The following is a 15,445-nucleotide window of genomic DNA, read 5'->3' as shown; positions in this document are numbered from 1 at the left end:
GGGCAAGTATCCGGACAGCTCACGGTTACTGAGCTGTCCGGATACTTGCCCAGAGCGGTTGCGAAACTTGATCATGTCGAACTAGCATCCGATGACCAAGCAAGCGGTGAGGGCATACATGGAACGTCTCCATCTCCCTTTTGACAACGACGGCGCTATACTTTCTACTTGTTACTCGATACTGGAATCGATGTTTGATAGGAGGAGGGGACATCACGCCCCATCCTTCTCCCACGGCTTCTTCCTCTTCGGCTTACTAGCTTCCGTGCCTTGGCCTTCTAGTACCGTCGGCGGGATCTCTTTGATACCCGGTACGGGCTTTCCGCTTGTGATTAGCTCGACAATGTGAGCGAAGGATGTGGGGTAGGGTGCTGGTGGTTCGGCTGTGGTTGTGGGTGGGGGCATGATGCCACTTGGCGAGCTGCTTGGAGGGAGGTCGCTGGCTATGGGGAGGCTTGTTGTGGATGCGTTGGGTGTGGTGCCCGCTGGGAGCATCTCGTCTACCACGGAGGAGGCGAGGACGTTGTGGGGGGTTGGTGGTGTGGGTGGGGGGCGGTTGCGGGCGCTGCGGTAGGCTTTGTAGGCGTTGAAGTCGATGTTTTTGTTGTACTTCCTATGTCATGTCAGTACATAACCCCCTCACTGTCTCTAGTGCTAAAGTCGTACCTTGCATAGTAAAAACACCGCGCCCGTAATGCTAGCTCGGTCGTCTGTTCTGGCGTGCTATTGCTGCCGATGATGGCCTGCAGACCTGCCTGAAACTCGATGTCATCGTCCCAGTTGTAGCGATCCAGGGCCTCGTAGATGTCGTTTAGCCCGTCGTCGGTAACGCTCATAGTGGGGGCTTTGGCAACCTGAGAGCCCTGGGAGAAAGTAGAGTTCGGAAGGGTGATACAATTCACGACCTCAAGGGTCTAAAGTCCACGAGTTCATGGGTGACAAAGTATGGGTGCAGTTGCAACCCGAAGAAGACTGCAACGGTGGTACGTGTGGGGTAAAGGCAGCCCGAGGTGCCAGGTGGATGAGCGAGGCTCCAAGCTTCCAGACTACGCCTCGCTAAACGTGCGCCAAGTTTCTGCAGCTTCAGCCCACGACCACGGAGCTCTCCAACCTTCTCTCACCCCTCACTCCTCCACCAACCACTTGCACCCTTCCCAACCACTTTCCCGCCTTCTTTTCTTGTTCATTGAGCTTCAATTCCTTCGATACCCGTTTTGATACCCACGTTACACAGCCATGTCCGAGTTCATCGGGTTAGTCGCAGCTCTCCAATTCGAGCTGGAGCTCCAGCTGACGTCGGACGCGTAGATCTCGCATTTCTCTCATCTCCAAGAGTGACATCCGGTGAGTCCTCCATCGCGTGAATGCATTGCGCGACGCGACTAACAGCCCCCAGCTATGTCGGTACTCTCGTCGAGATCAACTCAGAAGCCTCCACAGTCTCATTAGACAATGTGCGCTCCTTCGGCACAGAGGGCCGCAAGGGCGGCAAAGACGAATACCCGCCGTCAGACGTCGTATACGAGCAAATTGTCTTCCGAGGCAGCGATGTGAAGGATCTGCGCATCGAAGAGCCTGTCAAGGAGAAGGCTCAGCCTGCCATGCCGCAGGACCCAGCCATCATCGGAGTAAGTCTACACAACTACCCTTTCCTTTCTTTTTCGATGATGTAAAATTTTCGGATGTAAATCATTTAAACCACCGAGAGCGCAAAACCGTGTGGATATCTTCCGTTGCCTTCCTTCTGAGATCCTATACCCAACCTGCTTCTTCTACCTACTATTCGAAGCCAAAGCTGACGCGACGCATGCGCCACAGGTACAACAACCCCAGTCGCGGCAAGAGGGCAGTCCACAAGATCTTGCCGGTCGTCAGCAACCACCGCCGAACTTTCCTCAACCAGGTCAATTCCCGCCTGGTGGATACCCTCCGTTCGGTGGCCCTGGCGGCCCTGGTGCATATGGAAATAGATTCGGTCCTCCAGGTGGTTTCCCTGGTGGTCCTGGTGGCCCAGGTCCTTTCCCTGGAGGTCCACCAGGCGCGTTTGGCATGCCGCCGCCTCCATTCGGAGCGCCTCCTGGCTGGTTCCCTCCTGGTCACGGCTTCCAGCAGCCACCTGGTCCCTTCTCGCCTAACATGCCCATTGGCCCTCCCGGCTTGAACCAGAACCAACCTCCACAAGGCCCTCGGGGTCCTCAGGGTCCTCAAGCAGGCAAGGATGAGAAGCCGGGTCAGGTCCAGCAACCGAAGGTAGCAGAGGCAGACGGGGCATCATCCAAGCCACAACCTAAGAACGGCGCGAAGGCATCACCGGCTGCAGCAGGCAAGCAGGCTCCCCCGCCACCAGTCGACTCGAAGCCAGATGTATCGGCTGCATTGGCACCACCCCACCCCCAGAACGGCCAACCACCCGCGAAGGGTGCGCCTAGCGGACCCAAGGGTGGTCGAATCATTCCCGCTGTACCGATCCCAAGCCCAAGGGCGACGAAGGCGGCGCCTCAAGCACAGCAAGGTGCCGGTCCCTCTGCCGCTCCTGCACAAATGCCCACCGCTGCCCAACAACAGAACGCTACTCAATTAGCAACCGCTGCTGTCGCTGAGGCCATGGCCAAACTCAACCTACAGAACAAGGGTCAGGCACCAGGTCAACCGCAAGGTCAACCGCCTGTCTCGGACCCGATGAACAACTTGGCACAGCAGGTGCAAGGCATGCGCGAACAGCAAAGCCGCCAGCACCAGCCTCGTCAGCGAGGAACAGGAGAGTTCCGTGGTCGGGGCGGAAGGGGAGGACGAGGTGGTGCTCATCCTCAACACCCCAAGATGGAAGTGCCCACAACGGACTTCGACTTTGAGTCGTCCAACGCAAAGTTCAACAAGCAGGACTTGGTCAAGGAAGCCATCGCGTCCGGATCGCCGATGGGCGATGCCCCGGCAGTCCCTGCTGGCGAGGCTTCCACAGAGAAGGAAGAGGTCGTTATCCCTGGTGGATCTATGTACGACAAGAGCTCCTTCTTCGACAACATTTCGAGCGAGCTGAAGGACAGAGAAGAGGCTGCCACCCGTGGTCAAGAGTTCAGGAGCCAGGAGCGCCAGAAGAACATGGAGACCTTTGGCCAGGGCAGCGTCGATGGCTACCGAGGTGGTCGAGGACGTGGCCGTGGACGCGGACGCGGTCGGGGCTTCGGCTACCGCGGTCGTGGCGCACCCAGAGGTCGCGGCGGCGCTGAGTTTGGTGCCCAGCCTGCCGCTTAGTGGGCGGGAGGACCTGCCAATCCAAACTCATATCTCAGCCTTGGGGGCGTCGCGCTTTACTAGCATTTCCTTTTCGTCCATCTATGCAGCCTTGTGCATAGCTTCCAGCACGGCAAGCGTCTTTTGTGTCTTTTCATCCCCCTAAAGCCCTATGGGCACGACTCTCTTGCGTTTTTCTAGGGTGGCATCTTATCTGATTTGCTCCGCTTTGTATTTGTAGATCTCCATCGTGGCGACGTGAAGCGGGGGTTAAAAGCTGGGAATACTCGGGGGTGTGGTATACAGGACTGGGCCTGAAGGCATACGTGCTATGACATGCAATGAAGATCATGAAGACTCACATCTGGTGTTTTGGTGTTTGTGCTATTTGACGTTGAGGGTTTACCCTACAGTGTGAAAGGTACTACAATCGCTCAACATGTATTTCTCATTACTAATCTACTATACACAGCAGTTCTGACAACCACCGATATTCGCCCTGCCCATGACATCGCTAAATGAATATATACCGTGAATAACAACCAATCTCTCCCGCCTCCCTACACTTCCTCATTCCTCAGCGGCTATCAAAGTTTCTTAATAGCATCATTCTCCGCCTTATTGCTCTTACTCCAGGCCTTCATCCTCGCCGCCTTGACCACCTTATCTTGCGCCCTCTTATCCTTGTCCTTCTTCTTATCGTCGTCCTTCTTCTTCTTCTCATCTTGCTTCTTCTTCTCATTAGCCAGGTTGATGCAGCGTCGGCATACGTCTTCGCCCTGCCTGTCTACTTCAGGAGGGTTGCGGCAGGGTCCCGCTGTTGCTGCGTTGGAGCATGGTTCGAGGGAGTGTCTTATCTGCAGAGGTAGAGTTACGAAGTCAGTATATGTCTCACACGCACTTCGTACGGTCAGAACTCACCTTCATGTAGGGTCTGTGTAAGGGGCCGCAGAACTTGCAGAGGGGGCAGATTTCTAGAACCATTTGGCACATGGTTGGGGGGTGGGGTGGGGGGCTGGTTGGGGATGTGGTTGTGGTTGTGGTTGTGGTTGTAGGGGGTTTCAGTCCTGCTGAGGTCTGGTATGAAGTATCAGAGAGGTTTGTTGGGTAATTGGATGGATTTTTTTGACTTGTATGTTGTAAATATAGTATAGATATATCTACTAAAGGCTCTCGTGATGTAGTGTTTATGCAGACAAACTCTGGGGACAAATATAGCAGATTTATATACACACGAGGACTCATATACACATGAGGACTCATATATACACGAGGACTCATAAACACACGAGGACTCATATACACACGAGGACTCATATACACACGAAGACTCATATACACACGAGGACTCCTTGACTATTCTTCATTGTGGACTGATCCAAGTCTCTAGTTGTTACAAGAAAGCGATCGAGAAAGGAACAGCGAATTGACAGATAATGGTGTGATTCTATACTCACTGTGAGGTGCTCGTATCACGAAGCGCGAGAGTGATAAGACCTTGTGCAGCATTGTGACGCAGGCTACTAAAAACTTCAAATGTGCATGCCAAAATGATGAATGTGGTGTACATGAATCTGTCCACGCTTCTATGTTCATTGAGAGTTCAGATGGTTGTTAGCAGTAGCGATTGTGCAGTGTTGTCAAAGACTACCCGCATCTGCCGTGACCTCAAATCCCTTAATTGAAGGCTATTGTATACTAGTTGAGCTTAACGATTGCATTGAATATGCTCGGGGTCAAGTTTTGGCACGATGTATACTATGCCGGCTCTTAGCTCACATCGTTTCGGTTGACGGGAGGGTATCACTCAGGTCCTCTGCTCTCGTCCAGTGGTTTTGCGAGGATCCACAAATAACCTTGCAATTAGCTACCCAGCCACTCACAACTCGCGCAACTCAAATAGAGGATGAGTTCCCTGGTCTTGGCTGCTGGTGACGTAGGAGTTCTATTCGAAGTACCATAGGCCCACAGCAACTGAGATCGTAAGACAAGGGTCCAGCCATGACCTCGAGTGTGAGTGGCGCCTTCCGCTTCTATCACTAGCCTACTCGAGTAGTAACTGCTTTCGTGGAGCCTCCGACATACCATCTTCGCAACTTCCGCAAAGGCTCTGTCTTCAGTCATCACCGTTGGTGTTTCAGTCAAGCAACAGCTTGCAGCACTTCCACGCCATGGACACCGAGATGACATTCCCAGCACCTGCAGCCATCCCCGACACCATTCTTCGCGACCACTTTACTTCAAAGCCTCGATGCAATGGCAATTACATTTATGCGACATCGATCCACATCAAGTCCAAAGCCCAAGCCACAGCCTTTGCGCGCACAATCCACATCCAGCCTCCCAATCGCACCCTTGTCATCTGGATCAACAGCAGCGTCAGCGGTGACCTGCGCAACGAACCCTGCGCGATATCAATCGGCTACAACTCACCTACAACTTCCGCCTGGACCGCCCAAGTCACCATCGCACACTACACCAACGCAAACGAGGCCATCCTACTATCCATCGGCGAAGCCCTCCGCGTCGCCGCATCTCCCACGATAACCGAGCACATCGACCGCGTGCTCGTCTTTTCAGATGTGCAACGCGTTTTGAAGAGTATGAGGATGGGCCATCCGTTTGGGTTGGTGAGGGATAGATGGCTTGTTGACGACATACCCCGTCTCACCAAGCAACTAGCGGAGAAGAGCGTCGAAGTGGAGTTTCACTGGTACCCTCCAACTCCCACGATAGGACCTCAGCAATGCATACGTCAGACTTCGCAGCGGTTCAAAAAGCTTGCTCTAGCCGAATATCCCGCGGTGTTGCTTGATCGGAGCGTTAGTTTTCCGCCGGTGAGACTAGAAGGGGCACTCGTCACGGGAGGTGCGGGAGAAGACTTCATGGGTGGTTGGCTAGGCGCTGCGCTGAAGGATGTAAAGGTTCTGCCGCGAAGGGAGTTGAGTCGTGACCTGAGGGTTCAGGCTAGGCAGGCTATCAACCAGAGGAGGAAGGAGAGGAAGGAGAAGGCGAGGGCGAGGAGAATCAAGGATAAGGCAGAGAGGGAGACCAGGAAGATTGAGAAGGAGATGAGGAAGTTGGCGCGTAAGAACGGAATGGAAGTGGAGGAAGAGGAGGTGCTGGGTTTGGTGTGTGACAGTGAGATGAAAGTGGAGAAGCAGGAAGTGCTGGGTCTGGCGTGTGACAGTGAGATGAAAGTGGAGGAGCAGGAAGTTCTGGGTTTGGCAGATGACAGCGTAGCGACTACATACGAGCTTGTGGGAAAGATTGAAGAGCAGGAGAGGCAATGTATGCTCGTGGAGGGGTTTGAGAATATGGATTTGGTATGATGCTACTGTGGTTTGAGGAGCTTCTTTCTCCATGTATGCAGTTAATTCAGCTTAGCTATCAAGTTCATTCCAGTCTCTTATCGCTCCCGTAGACTACACCCCTGCAAGTATCTCTGATATTCTGACAGCATTCCGAGCTTTTTGCATACCTTAAATCTGCGTGGTTGAATGCCAACAACATTTGTCCTTGACCGCTTATCTGGTGGCGCGATCGCAGAATTCAACATCCGTCATATGTACCGGAACGGCTATAACCTGCTCTCCTCCACGTATACTCCAGACTGATCCATATGAGTAGAAGTATCGCGGCCATCGGTGGCCATCCTCATCGAAGCTAGGCCGTTCCATGCCGTCCAAACCGTCAGGTGAGATGACCAAAGTTCTGAGTTTGGACCCACGTTGGGCGAGGTAGCGAAAGACTTCCGTCGCAAATTTTTGCATCATTACCTGCGAGGTGTGAACATAATCTTCCGTAAGAGTGACACGGTCCCGGAAACTTGGATTTGGCATTATCCCACAATCGATGTAGGGAACTGTGAGTATGCGCAGTGATTTGAGACTTCGGTGTCTCGCGATACAGTCCTAATTCTTTGGTGAGCAACGATTCTATACCTAAGGGGGTAATACATACCAGATAAGACGTCAATTCACCGTGTTCTTCACCAGCTTGCGCAGGCAACTTGAACTTGGCAGCTAGGTACTGTACAGGACCAAGACTGACCGGACAGAGGTTGACTGCCAGCTTTTCTAACTCAGGCGCCTGAGCGAGTATTTTAGCAAGGTCGGAGACGGTGTAGTAGGCCGGTGGTTGCAATTTGGATGAAGCCGCCAAAGTCAGCTGCCGCAAGGACTTGCTTTGTCCACTCAAACACGATACGTCGACCGCACGCCCCCTGCCCACATCTAACCACACCTTCACCAGTGAGGGAGCGGAAGACACCAGGGCCTCAATTGCGTGTGTGTCCCTGTCTAGCGGTACCATCTTACGTCTCAGCGATATCTCTAACTCTCTCAGCGCGGTGGCTCGCGGGACTGCTGCGACGAGAGCAGTGAGAAAAGCTTCGGTATTGCGGCATTGGGTGACATAGAGAACGCGAAGATTAGAGAATTTGATGCATGCAAAGAAGGATGCGGGGTATGGCCAAAAGTCTAGCCATAGTAGGTGAAGGGTATGCAGCTGTGGCTTCGGAATAGCTGCCTCCTCAGTATACGGCCCTCCGAAAACGTCGTGCTCGTGTGAGTGGTCCAGAAGTGAGGCAACCTTACTTGCGCCTTTAAGACATAATGACCGTAGGTTTGGTGTGCTTTTGAAAAGGTAGGCGCTATTCTTGTATGCGTGGGAATCCTCAACGGAGAGGGGAATTCGGAGACTCCTGATGTTGCCGAGTATGGGTGTAATCCAAGAACAATGTATTGCAAGACCTATATTGAGAGCGGCGCCTTGATCGGGGATGATACTTCGAGGCCGAAGTATTTGGAGCGATTGCTGGTTTTGCAAAAGACTTAGCACGATAGACATCTTGATCCTGATGCCGATCATGATACCCGTGAGACAGTTCTTTGTGAGAGCGCCAATGATGAGTCTGACGACAAGTCCAAATTCAGAATTTAGGTCGAACTCCACATTGCCCTTCATTTCGGTGTAGATGTCAATGAAGCGCACGTGGGCAAGCACTCCGTTGTCTGCGCTCAGCAAAGAAGCCAGATCTCCTGGTAAGGTGGTACCTGCTCTCAACCTGAGGTTTTTCCAGAGTAGCGGGCCCATCACGGCTCTGAATTCGCGGCTTACCAGGCAAACCGCTCTTCTGTGACGGTTTTGACGGATGTAAGCAAAGACGGCCGCCTTCATCTCAGTCGGGAGGTCCGAAAACGTAGCCATGACGCCAGGGCTGCCGGCGCGAGAGGATAGAAGCGCCTAGTGTGGATGAATGGGTGGAGTGTAAATCAGTTCGGGTGAGCTTGCTCTTTCCAGTCGGGTGAGTGGGTCGTTCATAGAGACGCTAGTCCTGATTAGGCCGTGCCCTGAATCCACTGCGCCCTGGTGGTCTTCAGAGAGATTGCCGCTTCCACTTGCCATGTACCGCGTTGCTGAATACACTGTGTTATAATCTGATAAACGTACGCTACTCAAGACAATGTGGTCTTCTGATACGACCATTCCATTTAGGTTTGGGTATCGCTTCGAAGCCTTCGTTAGGTACTAATCGTGCTGCATTCTTAAAAAGCGGGAAAACTATAGTGCGATTCCATCTATTGGTTGCCATTCACTTCATTCTATGGTACCGCGATGACGCAGAGCGAAACGAGCCACTCACGACTCCAGCAACACACACGAGATATTCTCACGGATGAGAGAAATCGCAAGTATAATACGTTGCGTTCATTAATTCCTACTGCTGCATTACAGCGAATATCAGGTGTTTAGGAATTGCACCTACATTGAGATCACCTATATAGAGTCACTAGACCGCGTTTTGTTGCCCTGCTCTGCATCAACATTCTACCGTGATACATTGCGTTCAAAGGAAACACCAAAATGAAGCTTTTCGCCGGCTAGATGCAGCTCTCAGCTTTCTTCCCATTCTACCGCAACCAGAACGTGGTCTCTGCCATTCTACAGGTGGAAGGAGATTGACAACATCATTGTGTGCTACAAGGACAGGCTCGTAGTGAACGTGGATATTTATTCGGGTTTGGTTCTTGGGTGGATTCCCCGGCTACTCATGAGTGACGACTAGTTCGCCCAGCCGGCGATGTTAGAGGAGGGGATGGGAGGCGCGACTTTTGCTCCGTACTGGCCTTTGTAGTTACCCACTGGCCTTTGTGGTTACCCGATGGAGCGTGATTGCAGACGGTTCATGTTTGAACCTCTCCATCCAGTCCTGTCGACCTAACTCGTTGATCAAGAGAAGGAATGAATAGAGTGCGCATTTGACTCAGACTGCGGTCCAGTCCTTTGGGCAGGTTATTAAGATAGTACTTTGGTATACGGTATAATTGCGATAGCTTTAATGTTGTTCGCTGGAGTGTTGCTGGTCTGGTGCGTCACCGTAGTACCATGGTCGTCGGCGAGGCTGATGATTCGGATCAAGAGGAGGCTGTCCAAAGAGAGACTGCGCAAAGGCTCTTGGAGATACGATACTTCTCTCTTTCGTCGAGTATCTCCTCGCGTAAGAATCATATGAAATGCGGGAGGTGTGGTTGACTCGTCTTCTCTGGGTCGCCTCTGGGACATCGCAAATGTGCAGAACGACATCTGGAGGAGGTTAGAGAGGATTATGATAAGAGTGAGAAGATCAGGGGCGACCGAGCTTGAGACCCTTGCTCGATGGCGAAGTATTTCCGTCCAGCTGCCAGTCCGATGTCTGGAGGGGGGTAGAGTTTTTCCATTATGGCCAAGCTCACGGTCGTCCTCAGAGCTGTGGCAAGAGGCTTTGGTACCGGCGATTTCTCCTTCATGAGGCCCCCGTTGGGTACAGCCGGCGAACGATGGGGATACGCCCCACTAGGGGTAGAGGGCACTTGAGACGAATGGATATCAAATACGAAGGAAGGCGCTGTGTGGCAGTTCCCAGACAAAGTAATGGGTAGAGAAGCTTGGTAGAAGGGGGAAAGTGGGTTGCTGTTACCTTTAGGTGTTGTTCGATACGTCAGCCCGCCATGGCAAGCGCCGACCTCGCCCCTTCGTTCAACAAGATATCCACCCACGCCTTCTCGACTTCTCAACGTTGGTCTCTACCGACTCAACCTCAGCCTCGTATCTTCGCTACCTCGGGTCCGTCGAACTGCTCGGTAGAGACGACACAGCCTTATCGCATGGGCAGTCTGCGGGTCGCTTCGGTGACGAGCTTCGCCATAGAGTGCGCCTTCAACACAGACTGCGGTCTGGTTCTGGATCGGACTGTTTATCAATCGCAAGGGCAATACGTACGCTGACAACGTGTCGCGTGCTCATACCATGACCGCGATTCGATCGCTTCCCAGCCTCAATTCCGTTCCACGGTACTGCAACAACCAACGCGCGACGAACCAGTCACGTTCCCTGCAATCCATACATTTCTGACGAGATTGGTTGGTATTTCCAAATGATAACCGTCATGAGAGCAAGTAAGTTTGGGCTTTGGCTTCAGCTGATTTGCAGAAATCTCAACCAGAAACCCCATCCATCCCTCGCTTACGCTAGTATTTATATGCTGATTCGGAAACATTATAAGACAACTCACTTTCAACAGTAGAACTCTAAACAGTTCACTCCGAATCTTCTCCAAACATTTCCACCAGCTTTCCATTCGAAAATGAAGTGGTCTATTATTCCATTCCTGGCTTTCTTGGCCACCTACATTCATGCCGCGCCAGTCGGCACCGAAGCGGCTGCTCCCAAGCCAGTAGCCGAGCGCTATCTCGAGGACCAATGCAAAAGTACGTACTCGTCCCTTCATCATACCATCGTAGATCCGCGCAAACGCTGACTTGGGCTTCACAGGTTGGCAGCGCGCAGCTATTCAAACGGCACGAGGTCAGTGCGTGTAACTAGCATTGCGCGCTGCCGAAGCCGCATATGAAGACTCCAGGTTTCCGGCCTACTTCCACTCGGATTCGTCAGAAATCAGAGAGTATGTTGCTTCCCGTTTCCGCGCAGTAGCAAAGGAATGCACCAAGCCACGCCTGGGTTATCACTGTTCTTGGAATTCCGACCAGTGTAAGGCCGGTGTAGTGGCATTCTATACGCGTGTGGGCAGCTTTGTGACGATCTGCCCGTTCTTCTATGGCATGCCGCTAGTGAACAGGGAAGGCATAAACGGGGACCAGGGCACCGTACTTCTACACGAGTTAACGCACAGTCCCGTGATATATCATCCTGGCACGCACGATTTGGAATATGGCTTCCATAACACGACGGAGCGAGTAAAGACAACCGAGGCGGCGCTGAGCAATGCAGATTCTTTTGTGGTGTTCGCACAGGGTAAGCTCATATGCCCACACTGTATAGACTATGCTAACTGTGCGAATAGACATGCTTTACAACTCCTACTCATTGAATGGGCAAGTAGTGGACTGTTTCCCTGATCCACATCTTTGTTATATCGTTCCTCTCGAAAAAAGAGAAGTATCGTCAACACAAGAGCTTGGCGTTCAGCTCACTGTTGCGGGTAACTCCGCCGTCAAGGTCGTAGTGACGAACAACGGCGATATGGCTTTGAACCTTCTCAGGAGAACCACTCTCTTCGATGAGAAGCTACCCGTCGAGCGCATCTCGATGTTCGCTAGCAACAGTTGTAAGTTCTACTTAGACTCACCGAATCCAACGCGACTGAAGACAAACTATTACTGACCTACATTCAGCTATCAAGGTTCCTTTCGAAGGCATCAGCGGGGTTTACCTTGATACCGATAACCTGTCCACAGACGACTTCCTTGTTCTTGAAGCTGGAGACAAGAAAGAGTTGACGATTGAAGCTGCCTCTCTACACGATCTCAGCAACGGCGGAAGCTTTGATGTGTTCGCGAACGGCATGCTGCAATACGCCAACACCAACTCGACCGAGCTTGTTGGCCATCTCCAATACAGCTCCAACAAGCTCAGCATCACTGTCAACGGTACCGAAGCGGCTACTCACAAGGCAGTAGCCGAACGTGCAGCCGATCCCTACTTTTGCCGACGTACGTACTCCTTTCCATCACAGACTCGCACAAACGCTGACGCAGGCTTCATAGCTTTCATGAATGATATGATCGCCGAGGCACAATCGAACTGCCAAAAGCTAGCATTGGGAGCAGCAGCTGCAGCTCGAGCCGGCCACCGCCATCTCGAAACCTTCTTCCACTCGCGAACACAAGCTACGAAAGATGCGGTTTCTGCCCGATACACCGCAATAGCACAAGAGTGCGCCAAACCTAGTGCAAGCTTGAATCTCTACTGTCATGACCGTCTCGGCCATTGTAACGGTAACCTTGCATACTACGGCCCGATTGGTCTCGGCATCACGTTCTGCGCTAGTTACTGGGACCTGCCGGCAGTAGCGAAAGGGCAATGTTCAGCCAAGGATCAGGGCACTATACTTCTGCACGAGATGACGCATTCTTCAGAGGTGTATAGCCCTCCTACCAAGGACTGGGCTTATGACTATCGGCCTTCCGTTAAGCTGTCTTCCGGGAAGGCACTGAACAACGCAGATTCGTTCAAGCTGTTTGCAAACCGTAAGCTGATGTCCTTCTACGACCGATGAACTATACTAACTATGCCGATAGACGTTCGTTGGGGCTGCTAATCTCGGAGAACGCCAATGGTTTTGAGACTTCATATGCGCAGCCGAGTCTTGAACACTGGCGTTGGAGAAGATGTAGACGCCCGCATCATGCAAGATTAGGATGTTTGTCTCGCCAGGACATATCGTTTTCGCCATGTCAGACTACGAGGGACGCCTGCTACTTGTCTTCGTGAATTGAAGGTGTTTACGACTCTTGGGATTTATTCTTGTGTTCTTCGCGCTCGGGAGGGGTATCTCATAGAGTCAAATCTTATGATAGAGGATGATCGAGTGTATATCGTTGGTGTTTTGCTGGATAAGAATCAGATTTCCATTGCCAACACACTAGACACCAGCCTTCCACCTACAGGTACCTAATCGTATCATTGTCTTAAACGCGCAAGATCTGAGTTACTTAGGCATCGCACCCTCGTACTTCTTGCTCTCTTTGCTTTGCCTGATTAACAGCCGCGTGCCGCCTTCTTATCTATCTCTCGACCTTTGCAAGCATGCGAGAAGCCTTGCCCTGGCTAAACTACAAACAATGAACATAAGTGTCTAAGACGAAGGTGACATCTCAAACATACCCAACCTGCAAGCGAGGCATCCGTAAAGAACATCAGGCGTAACGCATACTCAAATCAATCCTACAACTATAATATCTCAAGGACTATCTGCTAATCCAATTCACTCTTCGTAGTCTCAGACAGACTGCTTCGAAGCCCAGCTATTTCACATAAGATCGACTAAACAACGTGTCTTCGGGCAGAGCGCAAGCCGGCAGAGGAACGGCCGCGACTCTCCCTGCGCCCATCGCATCGACTGTACGACCGCGGGTATAGAAATACCGGGGCCATAGATGGCCGTTGGTATCTTTTCTTGGTCGGGCTTTAGGCATGTACTCGGCGGAAAACCCGAACAATGTGATACCAGAACTAAGCTTGTCGAGGAAACGGACGACGGCTGTAGCAAGCGACTGCATGGTCATAGCTGCGCTAGGCACGAGTTCATCTGTTATGCTAACTCGATTCTGGAAAGTAGGGTTTGGTGAAAGGCCGTAGTCGATATTCGGTAGCGAAATCAGGCGCAAATTTCGGAGTGTTGGATGGCGCGCAATGGAAGCCTGTCACTGGTTATTAAAATGTTTGATACCGATTCTGGGCTTCAAAAACCTACCAAGAATCCTTCCAAGGCATTAGGCACATGATAAGAGCTCGGTATTGTGAGCGTGAAATCTGCGCCGAGAGATTGTGAGCTGCCCATCTCGATTGGTGATATGTGTACAGCCAGTTGCTCTGAATGCGGAGCGGATGATAACATAAGAGACAGATCTTGTGCGGAATAGTATGTAGAACCTTCCGGATTGAAGCTCAGGCCGAGCTTTCGTAATGTGCTACCATGTCGAACGATGTGTCGAGTATTCACCATTCTGGCCTGTCCTGTGCATATCCAAAGGCGTTGAAGATTTGAACAGGACATGAGCACATCTTCAATCAGCCGAACGTCTTCATCTGGGGTGATCTCGTAGCCTCGCAATACAATTTCCAACCCGATTAGATTACAGATTTGAGAAAACTGGGCCGCAAGCGCTGCAAGAAATGGCCCTACGTGACCACAGTCGTCGATTGAGAGCGATCGAAGTCCCGAGAAATTGACGTATGCGAGTATAGTCTCGGGTCGAGGCAGCTTCAAATCGAGTATTCGGAATTGCAAGTGTGTTAGCTGCAGTGGCTGCACAATAACACCGTCTGCAAATGGACCACCAAAAGCGTCACACCCCTTCGAACTACCGAGAGAAGCTTCATCGTATCTCCTAGTAAGTCCCAGAGGTTCTTCGGGCATAATGCTGAGCTGACGAAGCTTCGGAGAGTTCCTTAGCAAGTATGCGCAGTTTTCGTGAGCGCAATCCACCGAGCCAACGTGGACCTGTATCGTCCTCAATTCGCGCAGCGCAGCGGAAACCCAGGACGCATGCGTAGAGACTTGAAGATCGATCAAAAGGTTCCGGTCTGATAATCTCGTAGGTATCTCGAGACGATCAAGTGTCCTCTGATGGCGAAGTAGATTGAGCAAAAACCCGGGATCAAAATTCATATACGTACAGAAAGAAAGCAGAGTGTCTCTCGGTAATGCAGTTATGATGAGTTGGATCGCAGACTCGAACTCCTGAGAGTGACCTCGGAGTGACATTCGTGGGCCGTGGTAGACTAAAATTCGACGGACGTGGTGAAGTATACCGTTATCGGGATCTAAAAGGGCCATCGTCTTCGCGGTTGACATCGTTGTGGGTGTTAGGTCGAGCGAAAACCACATTTGGGGCGCCATGATCTGTTTGCAATCGCGGCTCACAAGACAAACAGCTGCCTGTACCTTTTTTAATCTGATGTAAGAGAAGATGCTTGTCTTCAGTTCGTTGGGAAGACTCGCGAGGTTAGGTGCGCAGGCCATATTCGGTAGCAGTTGAGGATTCTCAACGTAGTCCTTCGCTGGTAGTGCTCAGTTGGGTGGGTAAAGTGGCAGGGAGGAGTTCGTGGTATTCCTAGGCAGAAGCAATCGGGGACCGTGCACCCAGCGTTCACTTCCAAGTTGACTAGTAGTGAAAGGCTATTGCGGAGCTATGACGTCCAGCAACAC

At 51.8% G+C, this 15,445-nt stretch overlaps 5 protein-coding genes across 5 annotated transcripts; 3 read left to right on the top strand and 2 right to left on the bottom strand.

Annotated features, from left to right (window-relative positions):
- Positions 1–213: 213 nt before the first annotated feature.
- Positions 214–836, bottom strand: J4E93_010312 (uncharacterized protein; the record flags this gene model as incomplete). The annotated part of the gene is made up of 2 exons (XM_049348195.1): positions 214–613; positions 667–836. The coding sequence occupies 2 exons, from the start codon at positions 834–836 to the stop codon at positions 214–216; spliced, it is 570 nt and encodes a 189-aa protein (XP_049194729.1).
- A 400-nt stretch (positions 837–1,236) lies between these two features.
- On the top strand, positions 1,237–3,252 carry J4E93_010311 (uncharacterized protein; the record flags this gene model as incomplete). The annotated part of the gene is made up of 4 exons (XM_049348194.1): positions 1,237–1,253; positions 1,309–1,344; positions 1,397–1,628; positions 1,819–3,252. 4 exons carry the CDS (start codon positions 1,237–1,239, stop codon positions 3,250–3,252), a joined length of 1,719 nt encoding a protein of 572 aa, XP_049194728.1.
- A 566-nt stretch (positions 3,253–3,818) lies between these two features.
- On the bottom strand, positions 3,819–4,224 carry J4E93_010310 (uncharacterized protein; the record flags this gene model as incomplete). The annotated part of the gene is made up of 2 exons (XM_049348193.1): positions 3,819–4,088; positions 4,153–4,224. 2 exons carry the CDS (start codon positions 4,222–4,224, stop codon positions 3,819–3,821), a joined length of 342 nt encoding a protein of 113 aa, XP_049194727.1.
- Positions 4,225–5,402: 1,178 nt separating this feature from the next.
- J4E93_010309 (uncharacterized protein) lies at positions 5,403–6,563 on the top strand (the record flags this gene model as incomplete). Its single annotated transcript, XM_049348192.1, has 1 exon — positions 5,403–6,563. One exon carries the CDS (start codon positions 5,403–5,405, stop codon positions 6,561–6,563), a length of 1,161 nt encoding a protein of 386 aa, XP_049194726.1.
- Positions 6,564–10,858: 4,295 nt separating this feature from the next.
- On the top strand, positions 10,859–12,790 carry J4E93_010308 (uncharacterized protein; the record flags this gene model as incomplete). The annotated part of the gene is made up of 4 exons (XM_049348191.1): positions 10,859–10,982; positions 11,047–11,079; positions 11,576–11,839; positions 11,907–12,790. 4 exons carry the CDS (start codon positions 10,859–10,861, stop codon positions 12,788–12,790), a joined length of 1,305 nt encoding a protein of 434 aa, XP_049194725.1.
- Positions 12,791–15,445: the final 2,655 nt, after the last annotated feature.

The sequence above is a fragment of the Alternaria ventricosa genome (assembly GCF_023758065.1).
Source record: "Alternaria ventricosa strain BMP 2768 chromosome Unknown scaffold_28, whole genome shotgun sequence".
Lineage (NCBI taxonomy): Eukaryota > Fungi > Ascomycota > Dothideomycetes > Pleosporales > Pleosporaceae > Alternaria > Alternaria ventricosa.
Note: the sequence above shows the minus strand (reverse complement) of the source record. Positions and strands in the feature narration are given on the sequence as shown.